Here is a 14,755-nt window from a genome sequence, read left to right on the forward strand (position 1 = left end):
ATGACCAAAATGGTCAGTTGACCTCATAAGGAGTTATTGCCCTTTACAGTCAATTTTTTTACAATTTTTGTAAATCTTTTACAAAATATTTTCCTCTAACTAATAGGCCAAGTTCATTATAAATAGAGATAATTGAAAGTAGCAAGAATTTTCAGTAAAGTAAGATCTACAAACACCTCATCATCACCAAAACACAATTTTGTCATTAATCCATCTATGTCTTTTGTTTAATATGCATATAGACCAAGGTGAGCGACACAGGCTCTTAAGAGCCTCTAGTTCTAAGGTAGTATTCTTCTTGATGGTAGTTGGATTGTACGGGTTTTTATTTTTGCTTTACCGGTACTTCCATGTCATATAATCTATGTGAATTTGTAAATCTGTTTTTATCTGTAATATTTACTACACCACATTTTGTGCCTGTACAAGCTATCTGGACCATGTGTTGTTCATTATTGTTTGTTTATGTTTCTACATCTATTTTATAGGCGGAATTTATTTTTGGTGAGCCTCCTCAAGGATTTTTTTTATTGTTATCGTTTTTAGAATAACCAGACAAAATATTTTACGAATATTTGATTACTGTGGATTCATTATTATTCATTATTATTCGTTGGATACCAATCTTTGTGGATTTTTATGGTTGGAAAATAACCACAAATTCAAATTTTCTATATGCTTGTATGCAAACTTTGACAAAACCATCATATTTAATATCAACGAAAATACAATTTTTCCTGGGTCCACTAAATTTAGTATCCATGAAAATAAACAAATCCAAAGTATTTTGTTTAGAAAAAAATTAATAATTATGGAATATATTGGCAAAAACAATACATTGTGATTATGTGATTACTAAGACACACCCTTGAGGGGCCTCATTGGTGGTTGGTATGGTATGGTCAGTTGTACAATATATTTGGTGATTCCTGTAATCTTTTTCATACATGTATTATTCTGCCATGTTTTCTTGCAATTAAGTCTAAGATTTTGCCCAATATACATTTAACCAGAGTTGAATACCATGACATTGAAGGTGTGCTATGTGAAATAGCAAACTGATGCAACATGAACCATTATAAATTGACAGATCAACTTCCCAAGATGACAGAAGTTATCCTTTTTAAGTGTACATCTTTTTATCGGGAGACACAATAAAGCAAGTTTAATACATTGTCAATACCAGGTTAGATTAAATGTGGCCTAGGTATCGTAGAGATGATAAAAATGTGAAACAACAGCAGACGACAGTTGCCAGATGACTTACAATGGACACCATGTGAGGAACAATAGCAGACGACAGGTGGCAGCCTGATATCGTGTGATGTCAACACCTTTTGTTCCAGGTGAGCTATAAAGGGAAAAGATGACATTTACAAAAAAAAATCTTCATTTACAATTTTATTACACTGAACACATAATACAAAAATTTATAAAAATAAGGAGATTATGCGTATTTGTTCTTGATATAAATAGTTTCTGGTTGTATATGGCTTTCAATCAGTTCATCTTCTACTCCCTGAATGACCCAATTATGCTGAACAATCTCTAATGCCTCCCATTCTGCTTTAAATGCTTTGTTGGGGTCAGGTGGTGTCATCATTCCTGCTCCAGACATTTGTTCCTGCATGGCCTTAGTCTGATCTGCAGCTGTAATATACAAAATGCAAGTTCACAATTTATGGAGTAGGAATATTAACTTTCACAAGTAACCATTTTCAATCACCACAGGTATATAAAAAGTACTTTAAGAAGTAACTTTTATTTATGAAAATCAATATTAAAAAGAAATACATTGAAAAATTAGATTTTTTTTTCAATCAAAATTGTGGTTTGTCCCTACTCAACAAAATCTCTGTAACTAAGTATCCCACTAAAAGTACTGAATCCACTGTAGTTCTTTATATTTTAAGAATGGAATGTACAATGTATTTGCCATTCATTTAGGTAAAAATTAAATAATATTTTCATTTGATGATAAATTATAATACAATCACAGTGCATCACTTCCTGAAATTCTAATCAACTGATGTTGAAGTCAATGTTTAATTCCTGGATATGTTGACTGAAAAGTTGTATCACTTGTAAGCATGAAACTTCATTTGAGTTTGTACTATAAATATTTCACCTCTACATTAAAATATATGTTTACTTACCATTATCTTGTCCCAGTATAAGTGTGTACATACTCCTGATACCAAACACATTGAGGAAATACCAGGATACAGAACTAACCCTATAAAATAAACATGAAGGATCAGCTAGTTTTTCTTTCTTCTTCAATTGATTAATCTTGTCAAATATTGTGTCTTAAATGAATGGAGAATATGTCCATGGTACACAGATGACTCCCTGCTTGAATATAACATTATAAAAGGACATAACTCCAACATAGTAAAAGTTTTAGATTTTTTGTGTGATGAGTGGCTGTTTTTTTCCTCAGTTGAGACTATCCTACTCAAAATTCAGTCTTCTTTTTTCAGACAGTCTGAAATAAACTGGAAACATGAGAGAAAAGCACATAAAGAAATGCAATTTAATATTGGGACTTTATTGACAGGCAACACAAATAAAAGGTCTTATAATGTGTTCTATAAACAACAGTAATAATTTGACACATGGGAAATAATCTTTCTGTAAATTAAATGAAATACAACCAAAACTTAGAGCGCCACATCTGGTTTTACGTTAAATTGGATAAAAATTTAATCCACTAGAATTTGAGTTGTAGAAATCCTTGCAGATTATTTTTTTTGAGTCAAAAACATATATCTTGGGTGTTTTAAGACACCATTCTTTTTTTCATATTTGGTGCTCCTACAAATGTATAAAATATTTTGGAAACATGCCTACTCATCTAATGCCAGCTAACACACAGAAAAAAGTTGAGAAATTGTCTTGTTTATACCAAGAGAAGTGTACTTCCTTTTATGTATTGAAATGAGTGAAACTTAAGGAAGCTGGCTTGTCATGTTTTGGATATTTTGTCAGATTTTCGGAATCCTCTGATTTATCAATTTGAATGCCTTGCAAAAATTTGCCCGGTGACCCCCATTTTTCTTTTTGTAAATCTTTTACATGTACAATGATACGCCATCTGTAAAAGTCTTATAAAATTTTAATTACTTTTTAACAGTTTTTAAGAACTTCACCTTGTCAATACTAAAGCTATGAAAAGTCAAGAGAGAGTATTTTCCCGCCAAAATTTCAATGGCTAATATCTCGAAAACAAGCACGGTGACTTAAATATATTTTTTGCTCTTTGGATTCCTTTTTTAATCCCCTTATATTTTTTGCTCTTTGGATTCCTTTATTAATCCCCTATCAATATAAACTAGTGATTTAAAAAGTTGATTACATTGAAACTGAGAAGCGAACTCCCTTAAATTGTTGCACATGTAATTGAAAGATTAAAGACTACCAATGCCTAGTCTTTATTCGAAATAAAAGGTAATTGTATAAATTCAGCATTTTGAAAAAATGGGTATTCAACAAAAAGCTTAATAAAGAAATACACAATAGTGGTTATACCCCTTTTTAAATAAGATAAGGGGAGATAATCTTGTAAAACAATAAACAGCTGCACCATGAGCGCATGATACGCCCGACGCCTTGTGTGGAAGTTTTATGCAATAATCATAAATAGTTTCTGAGACAGTTTTAAGCAATAACCATATATTGTTTTTTGAGATATGGCGGGACATGTGAAACACCTCCTCTTTTTTTTTTTTACAAAAAACTAAATATCACTAAATAAAATTTTGAATCAAAACCAAAAAATATACAGATCTTTAGATTAATAAATGTATAACAAAGAAGTGTGTAAAGTTTTAAGCAATAATCATAATTGTTTTTGAGATACGGCGTGACATGTAAAAAAAGCCTCCCCATTTTTTACAAAATACTCAATAACTCTAAAATGAAATTTTGCATCATCACCAAAAAGTATACAGATCTTAAGATTAATATAACTAAGAAGTGTGTAAAGTTTGAAGCAATAATCAAAAATCGTTTTTTGAGATACAGTGCGACATGTGAAAAAAAAAGACACCCCTGTTTTAGTTACAAAGTGCTGTAACTCTAAAAGTTTTCATCTTATTTTCACCAAAAAGTATACAGATCATTTGACCATCATAAGAAACAACTATAACAAGTTTCATGAAATTTGGATAAGTCATTCTCAAGTTACAGTGCGACATGCTTACGCCGGACAGACAGACAGACAGACAGACAGACGGACGGACGCAGAACATTTGTATACCATAATATGTCCCATCAAAACTTTTACGGGGGTATAAAAATGCAGTGCTTTAGCATCTCTTCAACACAAACAATTCTTGAACATTATCATGCAAGGGTCTGCACAATTACAAACCTATGGTTGTTAAAGGGATGGAATTGACAGATGAACAAATATTCTAAAATTGGCTCCATTCTTGTACAGGAGAAATCAATTGATAAAATGTGAAGAAATGCATACTAACCATGATGCATCTAAGGAATTCAACTCTATTCCTCTCTGTAACATTGGTTTAAATCTAAGAGTTAAAGGAAATGGCACCTTTGCTGTGATAAAAATATATAAAAAGACAAACATTAGAACATACACATTTTTATATGAATTTGGAATATTATATTAAATTACTTTATAAAAGATTAACTACTGTAGTAACATTAATTTTCGTGGGGTTAAAATTTCTTGGTTGTCTCACTATTAAGATTTCATGGGGATTTAATTTCGTGGTTTCCTTAAATGAAAGTGTATTATATAGAGGTTAAATTTTCGTGGGGGTTTTCATTTTGTGGATATATTCTTTCCACAAAATAAACGAAATTAAATTTTCCACGAAAATTTCTGCTTTTACAGGTATAGTATAGGTATGTATAAAGGTATATTGCAAAAGTTATTTTATTGTCTATTATCAACAATGATTATTTTGATGTTGATGATTTTAACCTGATCTTATTGAATATTAATTCACTTAACTTGAATTAAACCAAAAAATTACCAGATTTTATCATGAAAATTTAAACATCACTAATTCAAATAGTATGCCAAATTTAATATGTTTGTCCAACTTACATGAGCAGCATGAATGGTGTCATCTGTGGAGCAGAATCTGCTTACCCTTTTAAAACACATTATCTTGTGTGGGGTTGGTGTTGCTCAGTCTTTAGTTTTTTCTATGTTATGGTTTGTAGACTGTCATTTGTTTTTTTTACCATGGCATTGTCAGTTTGATATAGACTTATATACAAGTTTAAATGTACCTTTGGTACTACTCTCTCTCTTTAATTAGTTTATAAAGATATTAAAGGTTTGAAAAAATAAGATGCTGGACATTTTATACAGTTATCTATAATTGGAGACTATGTTTTTTTTTTTAATTTGACATCTATTCCACATCTCCTAGCCTCCTATTAAAAATTCAATCATATACTCTATTTCTAAATATATATATTATCACATTACACTGAAAGAGACAATTCATTTTTTAGTAAAGAACCATTAAAACTATATTTCCTTTTCTAATTACATACTTGTAAGAAATCCAGAGAATGCCCAGTTAATCCATCCACCAATAACTATCATAGGTAAAACATTGGTGACATTTCCCTTCAACATGTCTGTCATCATACTCGGATCTGTTAAATAAATAAATATATGGATCTGTAAGACAAATAAATATACATATCTGTCATGATCATATCAGTTACTAGTTAGACTGCATAAGGGTGATCATGAAGACACTTGGTGAACTTTAATTGTGTAGAGATACAGGCAGTTCCTTTTCTGGTAAATGACGTCATAAAGGCACCCATCATTGACAAACTTTCTAGTGAAGGACATAACTCAAAAGTGGTCAAATAGGACCATGTCATGTTCATGGGTCCTTTGTGCTGTATTGTATATCTTATATTTTTCTAAATTTATTTTTTTATAAATTAATATTTACATGTACATGTATGTCACCCATATAATGTACTAAAGGTATATGTATTTTCTTTGGATTAAAGATCAGGAAAAATGAATATTATAGAACTAAATGTGAAAGATTTTTTGTTATCTAATCATGTTCAGAATATGGCATGGAATGTATGTTTGAAATAAATAATGTTGTGTGTATTGAAATTTTCCTCACTAACTGTTCAAACTGTATACAAATATACATATCCTTGATCTATATAAATTTTGCAATTATTGACTAATTTACATATTCATATAAATACTCTGAAAAGGTAAGCATTTATGAAGATTAACTTTTTCATTTGGATGAATCCATGCATATTTCAAACTGTGTTTTGATTCAAATATATATGCAACTACATTTCAACCAAAATAATTTTGTTGTTTTAACAAACAAATAAAATTGAATTAACATTATTGTAAATCTTATGATATACCTGTCATAGGATTTTTAGTTGCAGTTTCTCTTTTTTCTTTTTTAAAATATCCATCCTTGGAATCATTAAAAAAATTCTTTCTCATCAAGAAACTCTGAAATACAAATAATATCATTGCTGTTATTCAATATAATGATTACAATAAACACAAACTTATTTATTCATATTTTTACTAAAACATGACAAAATTACTTGGTCTTCCCACATTGGACATTTTTTAGCTTTTCATGTACAAATCATCTTTTTTTTATAGTCTTTTAAATTAAGACTGGACGTTGATTTACCACTGCCCTTTCTTTTGACATAAATGTTTTGGTGTCTATTTCTATTAGAATGATAAAAAAAAAGAAATGTTTTACATGCAATTTTCATCTGTAGAAATAATTGAATTGTGACTTACTTTTTGAGGTATGTATTTTCCATTTTCTCTCAAAAGTCTGCTTCTTATCAAAGCATGGCTAAAAATATAAAATAAGATTTACATGTTTAAAGCTTGCAATATGGTACAAGGACATATGTAAAGTGAAAAGCTATCTTCAGATATATATGCCAAAGTTGGAGAAGTTAGATATATATGAGACATTTAGTCTATCAAAATAAGAAAATGTGGTATGATTGCAAATGAGACAACTACATGTATTCACCAGAGACAAAAAGACAAGGATGAAAACAACTATAGAGCACTATCTCATGTATACATCATTTGTACGTATGGGGGTTTCAACAATGAGCAAATCTGATTGTAACCTATAAAATTCAACTTTTAAGATGCCATAAATGATAATTAATTGGATTTGTGTAGGGACACTCCTGTTATGATATGTATGGTCGTATGTGTTTTATGGTAAACATATATAAAGTTGTGAGAGTTGTGTCCCTTTGTATAATGATGCATATATTTGTCATGTGATGTTATATCTCTCTCTTCAGGAAAAAACATGTAATGGCAATAGATGTGTTATTGTTGCTCTTACGCAGATATAAATTTAATGGCATGGGGAGGCAAGTATGTGTCCCCCATGTATGTAATACTGTAATTTAAATTAGATAAAATTGAGAAAGGAAATGGGGAATGTGTCAAAGCGACAACAACCCGACCATAGTCTATTAGAGCAGACAACAGCCAAAGCCACCAAGGCCACAATTAAAAATATTTTGGTTTGCCCAAACCCTACCCAAAGGTTGAGACAGTGGGTAGGTAGGTAGATATTTTCTTTTTTTTTTCAAAAAGAGAAATTGAAGTATCAAATGTTTATTAGTCTTCATGCCTATCTGATTAAAAAAAAACTTCTTCAAATCAGGATAATAAAAGAATTTTAAGTAGGCAGCTTTTTTCTGGGTAGGTAGCATTTGGGCAAACAAACATATATTCTTTTTTATGGCCCAATGGGTCTTCAATGTAGAGAGAAACTCCAACACTCGGAGGCGTCCTTCAGCTGGCCCCTTAAAAAATGTATACTAGTACAGTGATAATGGACGTTATACTAACTCCGTATTATACACAAGAAACTAATTATTAAAAATCATACAAGACTAACGAAGGCCAGAGGCTCCTGACTTGGGACAGTCACAAAATTGGGGCGGGGTTAAACATGTTTATGAGATATCAACCCTCTCCCTGTCAGGGATCTCCATGGATGAAAATTGAACGATGGAGGAACTTTCACCATTACAAACCGTGTCTACGCTGTACAGTGTAGCGCGATCAAAAGTATTTTATCCCTCCATACAAGGAATGGTGAACATGCTAATTCATTGCTTATTTAAATTACATTTATTTGAATTTTCATTATAGAATTAGAAGTATCAATATTTTCATTTATTGCCGTTTTTAACCATTCAAATGCCAAGTCTTCATGGTCCCCCCTTAGTTGAGAATGACCAAAAGCTGTCATGAAGGTCCCCATGTAGATTTCTTCTATTTTGGTAATTGTTATGGGGGTTGAAAATCATATGATGTGGAGCTTATTTTTCATGGACACTGTCAAATTCAGAACCCATTACCAGTATGGCTGATTTGCAGCAACAACAAAACGATTCGTACGGGTTATGTAAAAGGTTAAAGAGATTTGTAAAGCAAACGTTGACAAAGGAAAAGGTTTTTAATGACTTTATCTGGCAAATTGATGCTGTGCAACATGCATCTTTCGAGTCTGAATAGAAACCGGAAACGCGGATGTATCAATTTGATTGTAACAGTGGCGGATCCAGAACTTTGCCTAAGGGGGGCCGCTCCAGTCATGCTTCAGTGATTCCCTATATAATCAACCAAAATCTAAATTATCATAATCATTTGCTGAAACTTAGTTGATTAATTCGACAAATGGATCGTCTATCCTCAGACAGTATTCTCCTGTATGGTTTGTTGATCTACCTGTACAAGCTCAGGTACAAGTGATTAGCGATCTTAATCCGGATATCCATGATATCCCTCAGGTGTTAGAACTGTATTGGATTATAACATAAAAAGCCTAAGGGTTATGCAATTACATGCATTTGATTATAATTAATAAAAAAAATCGCGTCTATCCTCAGACAGTATTCTCCTGTATGGTTTGTTGATCTACCTGTACAAGCTCAGGTACAAGTGATTAGCGATCTTAATCCGGATATCCATGATATCCCTCAGGTGTTAGAACTGTATTGGATTATAACATAAAAAGCCTAAGGGTTATGCAATTACATGCATTTGATTATAATTAATAAAAAAAATCGCATCGGGCTACAAAAATCAATGAAGTTTTGAACGATGGCGCAAGACAATTTAAAGATGGCGCGAGTCATTTGACGATGGCGCAAGACATTTGAACGATGGCGCCCGCCATCGTTAAACAGGCCATGGAGCAGTGTCTTCCCTAGAAAATTTCTCATGCATGGTGGGTCCATGGTTAATTTGCAACGCGGCGCGCGACGCTTCATTTTTTCAGAACTATTTACACTACATAATGTATATATTAAAAGCAATATACCAATCTAATTGTTTTATTATAGTTATAGCAATTCATACAACTCTAAAGTATTTATCACAGATGAGAGGAATAAATGAAAGCCCTTAAGTTACAAACAATAATAAAAATAAAAATAATCCAGTCTGCAATAGTTATTTACACATAATGTCAGGTACACCTTATTTTGTTGATATTTTCCTCTGTTTTAACTTTCCAAAGGTCACTACACATTTGTCAAAATCAAAAGCTTCCTCCTTTGGTCCTTCAATTGATATATGCATTAAACAGTTCAGCACTTTTTGGCATAGTCTGTTTCTCAAGCATGTTTTCACTCTGTTCAAACAGGAAAAACATCTTTCACAATCAGCTGTTGAAACTGGCAAAACAAGACCAATTGCTGCATACTTAGACAGACAAGGATACAAAGTTCCAAGACTGGCAACTTTGTTCATTGTCTTCCTAAATGTCATGTCTTTACATTCTTTCACTAACAGTGTTCTCAGTGTTTCCCATTCTTCCAGAACTTCTATTTCACTTCCAACTGACTTGAAATGTTTGGCTAGAGTCTGAAAAAAATATTGTAGTGTAGGGATTATATGTCTAAAACTTTAGTTGAATAATCATACTGTATGTGTATGGTCCAGCTTGATAAATAAAAAGGTTTTACTATTTGTTTATAAGTTTTTCCTTATCCTCAGACAATAAGTAGTAAGATTTATTTGTATTTTAAATATATATTTCATAACTAGTTATATATTGAAAACTTCAAAGTACAAACCTTCAATTTTATGTGTTGAACCCATTCATTCAATGAAGGGTCATCTGCATTTAAGAGGTCTGGATCCATGACAGATAGTGCATCCAGTACTGGGTTGTCTGGAAATCTGTCATGGAGGTTCTGGATCACATTTTCTAGGTAGGGCTGGTATATATCCCTTTTAAAGTTATCAATGTCAGACTGTCTCAGTCTTACACCATACTCTGACAGGCTGTCCAGACAAGTTGGCAATGACTGCATATAGTGTCCAGGTTGCTCAATCAGTTTTGTGATGGTTATTTGTGTTGCTGACACAAGAGTTTCAATTAAGGTGAAGTCAATATCTGTTTTCTGCAAAGATAAATATTAAAATATGGAATTCCACAACAACCATTGAAATGAACTTAATATATTAATTAATATAAGCATATATGCAATTGTTATACATAACTTCTATTATTCCACAAGTTATCTCCCTTTCACATTTTAGAAAGAGTTGTCTTTCTTGACCCATAAATGGTGGATAGTTTTAATTGTAAAAATAATGAAGAGTAAGTAGACACAGAATTGTTATTTTTCAATTTGATAAATAACTTTAACTTAGATGGTGAATTATAAAAAAAGTAATATTTAACTCACTTGGAAGGTCTTTGACAATCTTGCAAGGTGTGGCAGAATGTCTGACATCATATGGATAGAGGCAACAAATTTGGTTGTCTTTACAAACATTGCAAGACCAGCAGCTGTTGCATCTGACCTCTCACTGGCTTCTCTCTCTAGACTAGCAATAAGTGCAGGGAGGCATTCTCTTATAGCAGTCACTGCTCTATCATGTGACAACCATCTTGTGTCAAGGACTTCTTTCATCTTTAATTGTGGTCCACCTAGTATTGTCTGAATATAGAAAATAGGAATAATGTTTGATTGTACGGCCAAACTAAGCTACTCAAATAACTGAAGTTACTCAAATACTGTAATATGCAATGACTTCCTGTTTACTTTTAGTATTCGTATATATATATATATATAAGTATAATTAAGCAACAATAAAGATTACCATAAAGATGTATAAGTGTTGTACATATAGTTAAAATATATTACCTCAATTTCTTTAAGTCCAGACATTCTAACTGCTGAGTTTTGGTAGAATTTAAATATCTGTTGCAATAAGTCCTTGAACTTCTTCAAATATGGAATATTGTCTGTAGCCTGAGCTGCAGCCAGTGCCAATCTATGTGCAATGCAATGAACATTCACAAGCTCAGGATTACGTTGTTTTAGTCTTGCAGCAACCTGTAGAAACAAAGACAAGATTTGATATGCAAGTCAACTATGTGTGATACAAGTTTACAGAGGAGACAACATTTTACTTATTTACTAAAATATTTTTTAAACTTACAGGTATACTGATTAAAGTATTTTAACATAGTCATAGTTCTTTCTTTATTTATAAGAGTCAGTTATGCTTTCTTATAATAAGTATTAATTGATTTCTGATAAAAAAATGATTTATATCTGCCTACCCCAGATTTTCTTCCAACCATAACAGAGGCACCATCAGATCCAAGACCTATCAAATCCTCTGTTGGCAGCTGAAGTTCATTCAGAAACTTGTCCAAAGCATTCATTATTGTCTCTGCTTTCCCATCTGGCAACTCTACCATACCAAGGAATGAAGTCTTTACCTGCAAAAAAATTAAAAAAAACTTTACATCAACTATCATAAATATTATTATTTACTTTGCATTATTTCAGAATGTTTATTTATCAATACAACATCTTTCTGTCTGAATAAGTTTGATTAATATTACATAAAGGAGTACAACTTATAAGTTTATTATAAGAAAATTACTGACCTGGTTATTTTCAGTTATATATCTGGCTAGGATGGTCATTTGCTTGATGACTGCTATATCAGTGGTTTCATCAATTAGTATACTGTAGTAACGTGAGTTGCATATGTCCTGAAGTATTGGGGCTGCAATCTGTTCTGCAATGATATGTAGCATCTCTTGTAAAGTCCTTTGACTCTCATAATTGGCATTTCCTCCCTTCTGCAGATGATTCAAGTAAGAACATCCCATTCTCTTGGCATATCCAAGTAAAGATGAATATTTTGTTGTGTGCGGTATCTCCTCTGAGGCCAACCAATACAGACTTCTAAATGCTCCAATCAAGGCAGTCTTCTCCATAGATGCCTGAGCTGCTACAGCTTGCACTAGTCCTTGACCATTCCCAGACAGAATACGTTGTGCCTCCAACTGTTCTGCTTCCTTATGGGCGTCAGATTTGGCATGCTTACTAATACTTTCAAGGGTAACAGTAATACAAGGCTTACTTGTCCATATGAGGCTACCATTCATTGGTTTCTTATTGAAGGTGATACAGAGATTGCACAACAGACCTGAAAATCAAATATTGAAATTTTATTTAAATTTTATTTAAATAGAGCAATTTATATTATATTTACAGAAAATAATATATCCACACGGTAAAAAATCTTTACAACAGTTGTTCAATACAATTATAGTATACCTAGCTGCTTGCAATGAAAATTTAGTAGAATAAATTAAGTAATTCGTATATATGTATCTAGGTCTGAGGTCGTTAATTACTTCAAACTTTTGAGATAGATAAAACTAATTAAAAAGTCTTACCAAATCCATCATTGACAGTTTTTAACCAAGGAAACTTGATCAGCCATTTCTTGTCAACTCCTGTTTTTCTTTTCTTTTGATCTTTTGTGATTATCGTATTTTCGGAGTTCATGGATACAATAGTCAGTGTACTGGTACAGGGGTGTGGAAATATTTGTTGTGAGCACTTGTCCCCGGACAAGTGAAACCTAAAATTTTACTAGTCCGGAAAAAAAATTACTTGCCCTGATGATCCCAATAAATATTGAAGTATTTTCTTGTTAGCTAATATATGATTCTAACTTAGCTCTGTTGTGCATCACAAACAAATGAAAGATATTTGTTTATATGTGTAAAAAATTAGGTAAGTAGGAAATGGGTTAACATCAATAGGACAGAAACCTAACAGCAAACCAACCAATGAAATGACATTTAAAGGACAATTTTACAGCAGTTTTTGAATAAAAATTGTAGCCAGTAGGTACATATTCTAAATTTGAGGACAGTGATTGAAGAAATGTAAACTAAATAATAGATAAACTATTGATTTTGTGATTTCTCTCAACTGACACTCTTGTTTTTTTCTTGATTATTTATTATTGTCTTGATGGGCAATTAAAGCGTCCCTTCTATTTTCCACTTTGACAACAAATAATGTTGACCTTTCATCTATAAATAAGACAAAAACTTAATTTATTTTCCGAATTTCCATAGATAGCCAGGGGCAATCTGATATCCACGATGTCTGAAATTCTCGCTTCCGTTTTTTTTTTAAATACTCTGTGTCCTCCATTTGCATTTAAGGTTTTCTACTCGACTTATGACTCTTTTTGTCTTGCTTGCCCACCTTTTTATTAAGTATTTATCAATCTGAATCTCGTTACAAAATTTAAAGAAATGACACTTCCGGTAAATGATGGACAAAACCTAATCGACGATCCCGGGTCAATGGACAAAGCCAATGCAGGGGCGGATGCAGGAATTTTCGAAAGGGGGGTGCTAACCCAGGACAAAGGGGGGGTGCAAAACATATGTCCCGATACAAATGCATTGATCGGCAAAAATAAAGGGGGGGTGCGCACCCCCGGAACCCCCCCCCCTGGATCCGCCACTGCCAATGCAATAATACGCTATTTATTTTGGTAATCGATCTATTTCCGGTATCATGTTATATTTATCCAAACTCCGGACAGTGATCGTTTCCGTTCCGGAACTGTTTTCCTTTACTTCATAGTGTAGAGTAGTATTCGGGCCCGTATGCGGATCGGAACTGGAACTGCCGGGGAGTTTGATATTTATCATCATGAACATTTATATGATTTTACTTGCTGAACATTGGTTTCTTTTACATAAATTAAACATCTGTATACGTTTTGAAATTAATTTTATGTTTTTGTTGGATTTGAACTTTGTCTTGTATATTTTTTTACTTGTCCACGGGCAACCAAGACAAAAATAATTACTTGTCCGGTTGTTCAAATGTACGAGTCGGGCGAGTCGGGCATAGCATTTCCACACCCCTGTGGTAGGGTTACTTGTTTCTGTTTGTCCATCTTGACTTTCAGTGCATTCTGGAGAAGGTTGAATTTCAAGTTCAGGGCTTTGCTCAAGGTGATGATTTTCATGATCTGTCTGACTACAGTTTGACGCAGGAGTAGACTTCTCTAACCAACTTGTCAGAAAAGTCGGGCCAGTAATACGACGTTTCTTTGATGGTTGCTTTGACATGGTTGTTGAAATGATGATTGTTCTTCGAAATTTGCGGATAGAATAGATTGTGCTACCATTGATGCATAAAAAAAATACCTATCCGTCACTTGCTGAAGTTCTGTCTTTTTCTCTGATGTAAGCAATATTGTTACATAATGACGAATGATTCCTGTAAAAAATGTGATCACCACTATAGGTAAAAATACCCAAAATCTAATGTCTGGATCGAGCAATAATTCGGCCATGGTTGTTAATTTTCGATATTCTCGGGACTCAGAAAGAGTCTAGAGAAGAAATGA

The 14,755-nt window shown here is 32.6% G+C and overlaps 2 protein-coding genes across 2 annotated transcripts; both read right to left on the reverse strand.

Moving 5' to 3' along the window:
* Positions 1 to 1,388: 1,388 nt before the first annotated feature.
* Positions 1,389 to 14,742, reverse strand: LOC139487545 (ER membrane protein complex subunit 3-like). Its single transcript, XM_071272430.1, has 7 exons — positions 14,553 to 14,742; positions 6,806 to 6,863; positions 6,406 to 6,499; positions 5,542 to 5,646; positions 4,485 to 4,566; positions 2,157 to 2,236; positions 1,389 to 1,650 (listed from the first exon to the last, which is right to left on the reverse strand). The coding sequence occupies exons 1-7, from the start codon at positions 14,699 to 14,701 to the stop codon at positions 1,448 to 1,450; spliced, it is 771 nt and encodes a 256-aa protein (XP_071128531.1). The 5' UTR covers positions 14,702 to 14,742; the 3' UTR covers positions 1,389 to 1,447.
* LOC139520642 (zinc finger protein 862-like) lies at positions 9,376 to 14,474 on the reverse strand. Its single transcript, XM_071313471.1, has 7 exons — positions 14,282 to 14,474; positions 11,967 to 12,514; positions 11,634 to 11,795; positions 11,212 to 11,403; positions 10,750 to 11,004; positions 10,132 to 10,461; positions 9,376 to 9,919 (listed from the first exon to the last, which is right to left on the reverse strand). The coding sequence occupies exons 1-7, from the start codon at positions 14,472 to 14,474 to the stop codon at positions 9,533 to 9,535; spliced, it is 2,067 nt and encodes a 688-aa protein (XP_071169572.1). The 3' UTR covers positions 9,376 to 9,532.
* Positions 14,743 to 14,755: the final 13 nt, after the last annotated feature.

The sequence above is a fragment of the Mytilus edulis genome, chromosome 1 (assembly GCF_963676685.1).
Source record: "Mytilus edulis chromosome 1, xbMytEdul2.2, whole genome shotgun sequence".
Lineage (NCBI taxonomy): Eukaryota > Metazoa > Mollusca > Bivalvia > Mytilida > Mytilidae > Mytilus > Mytilus edulis.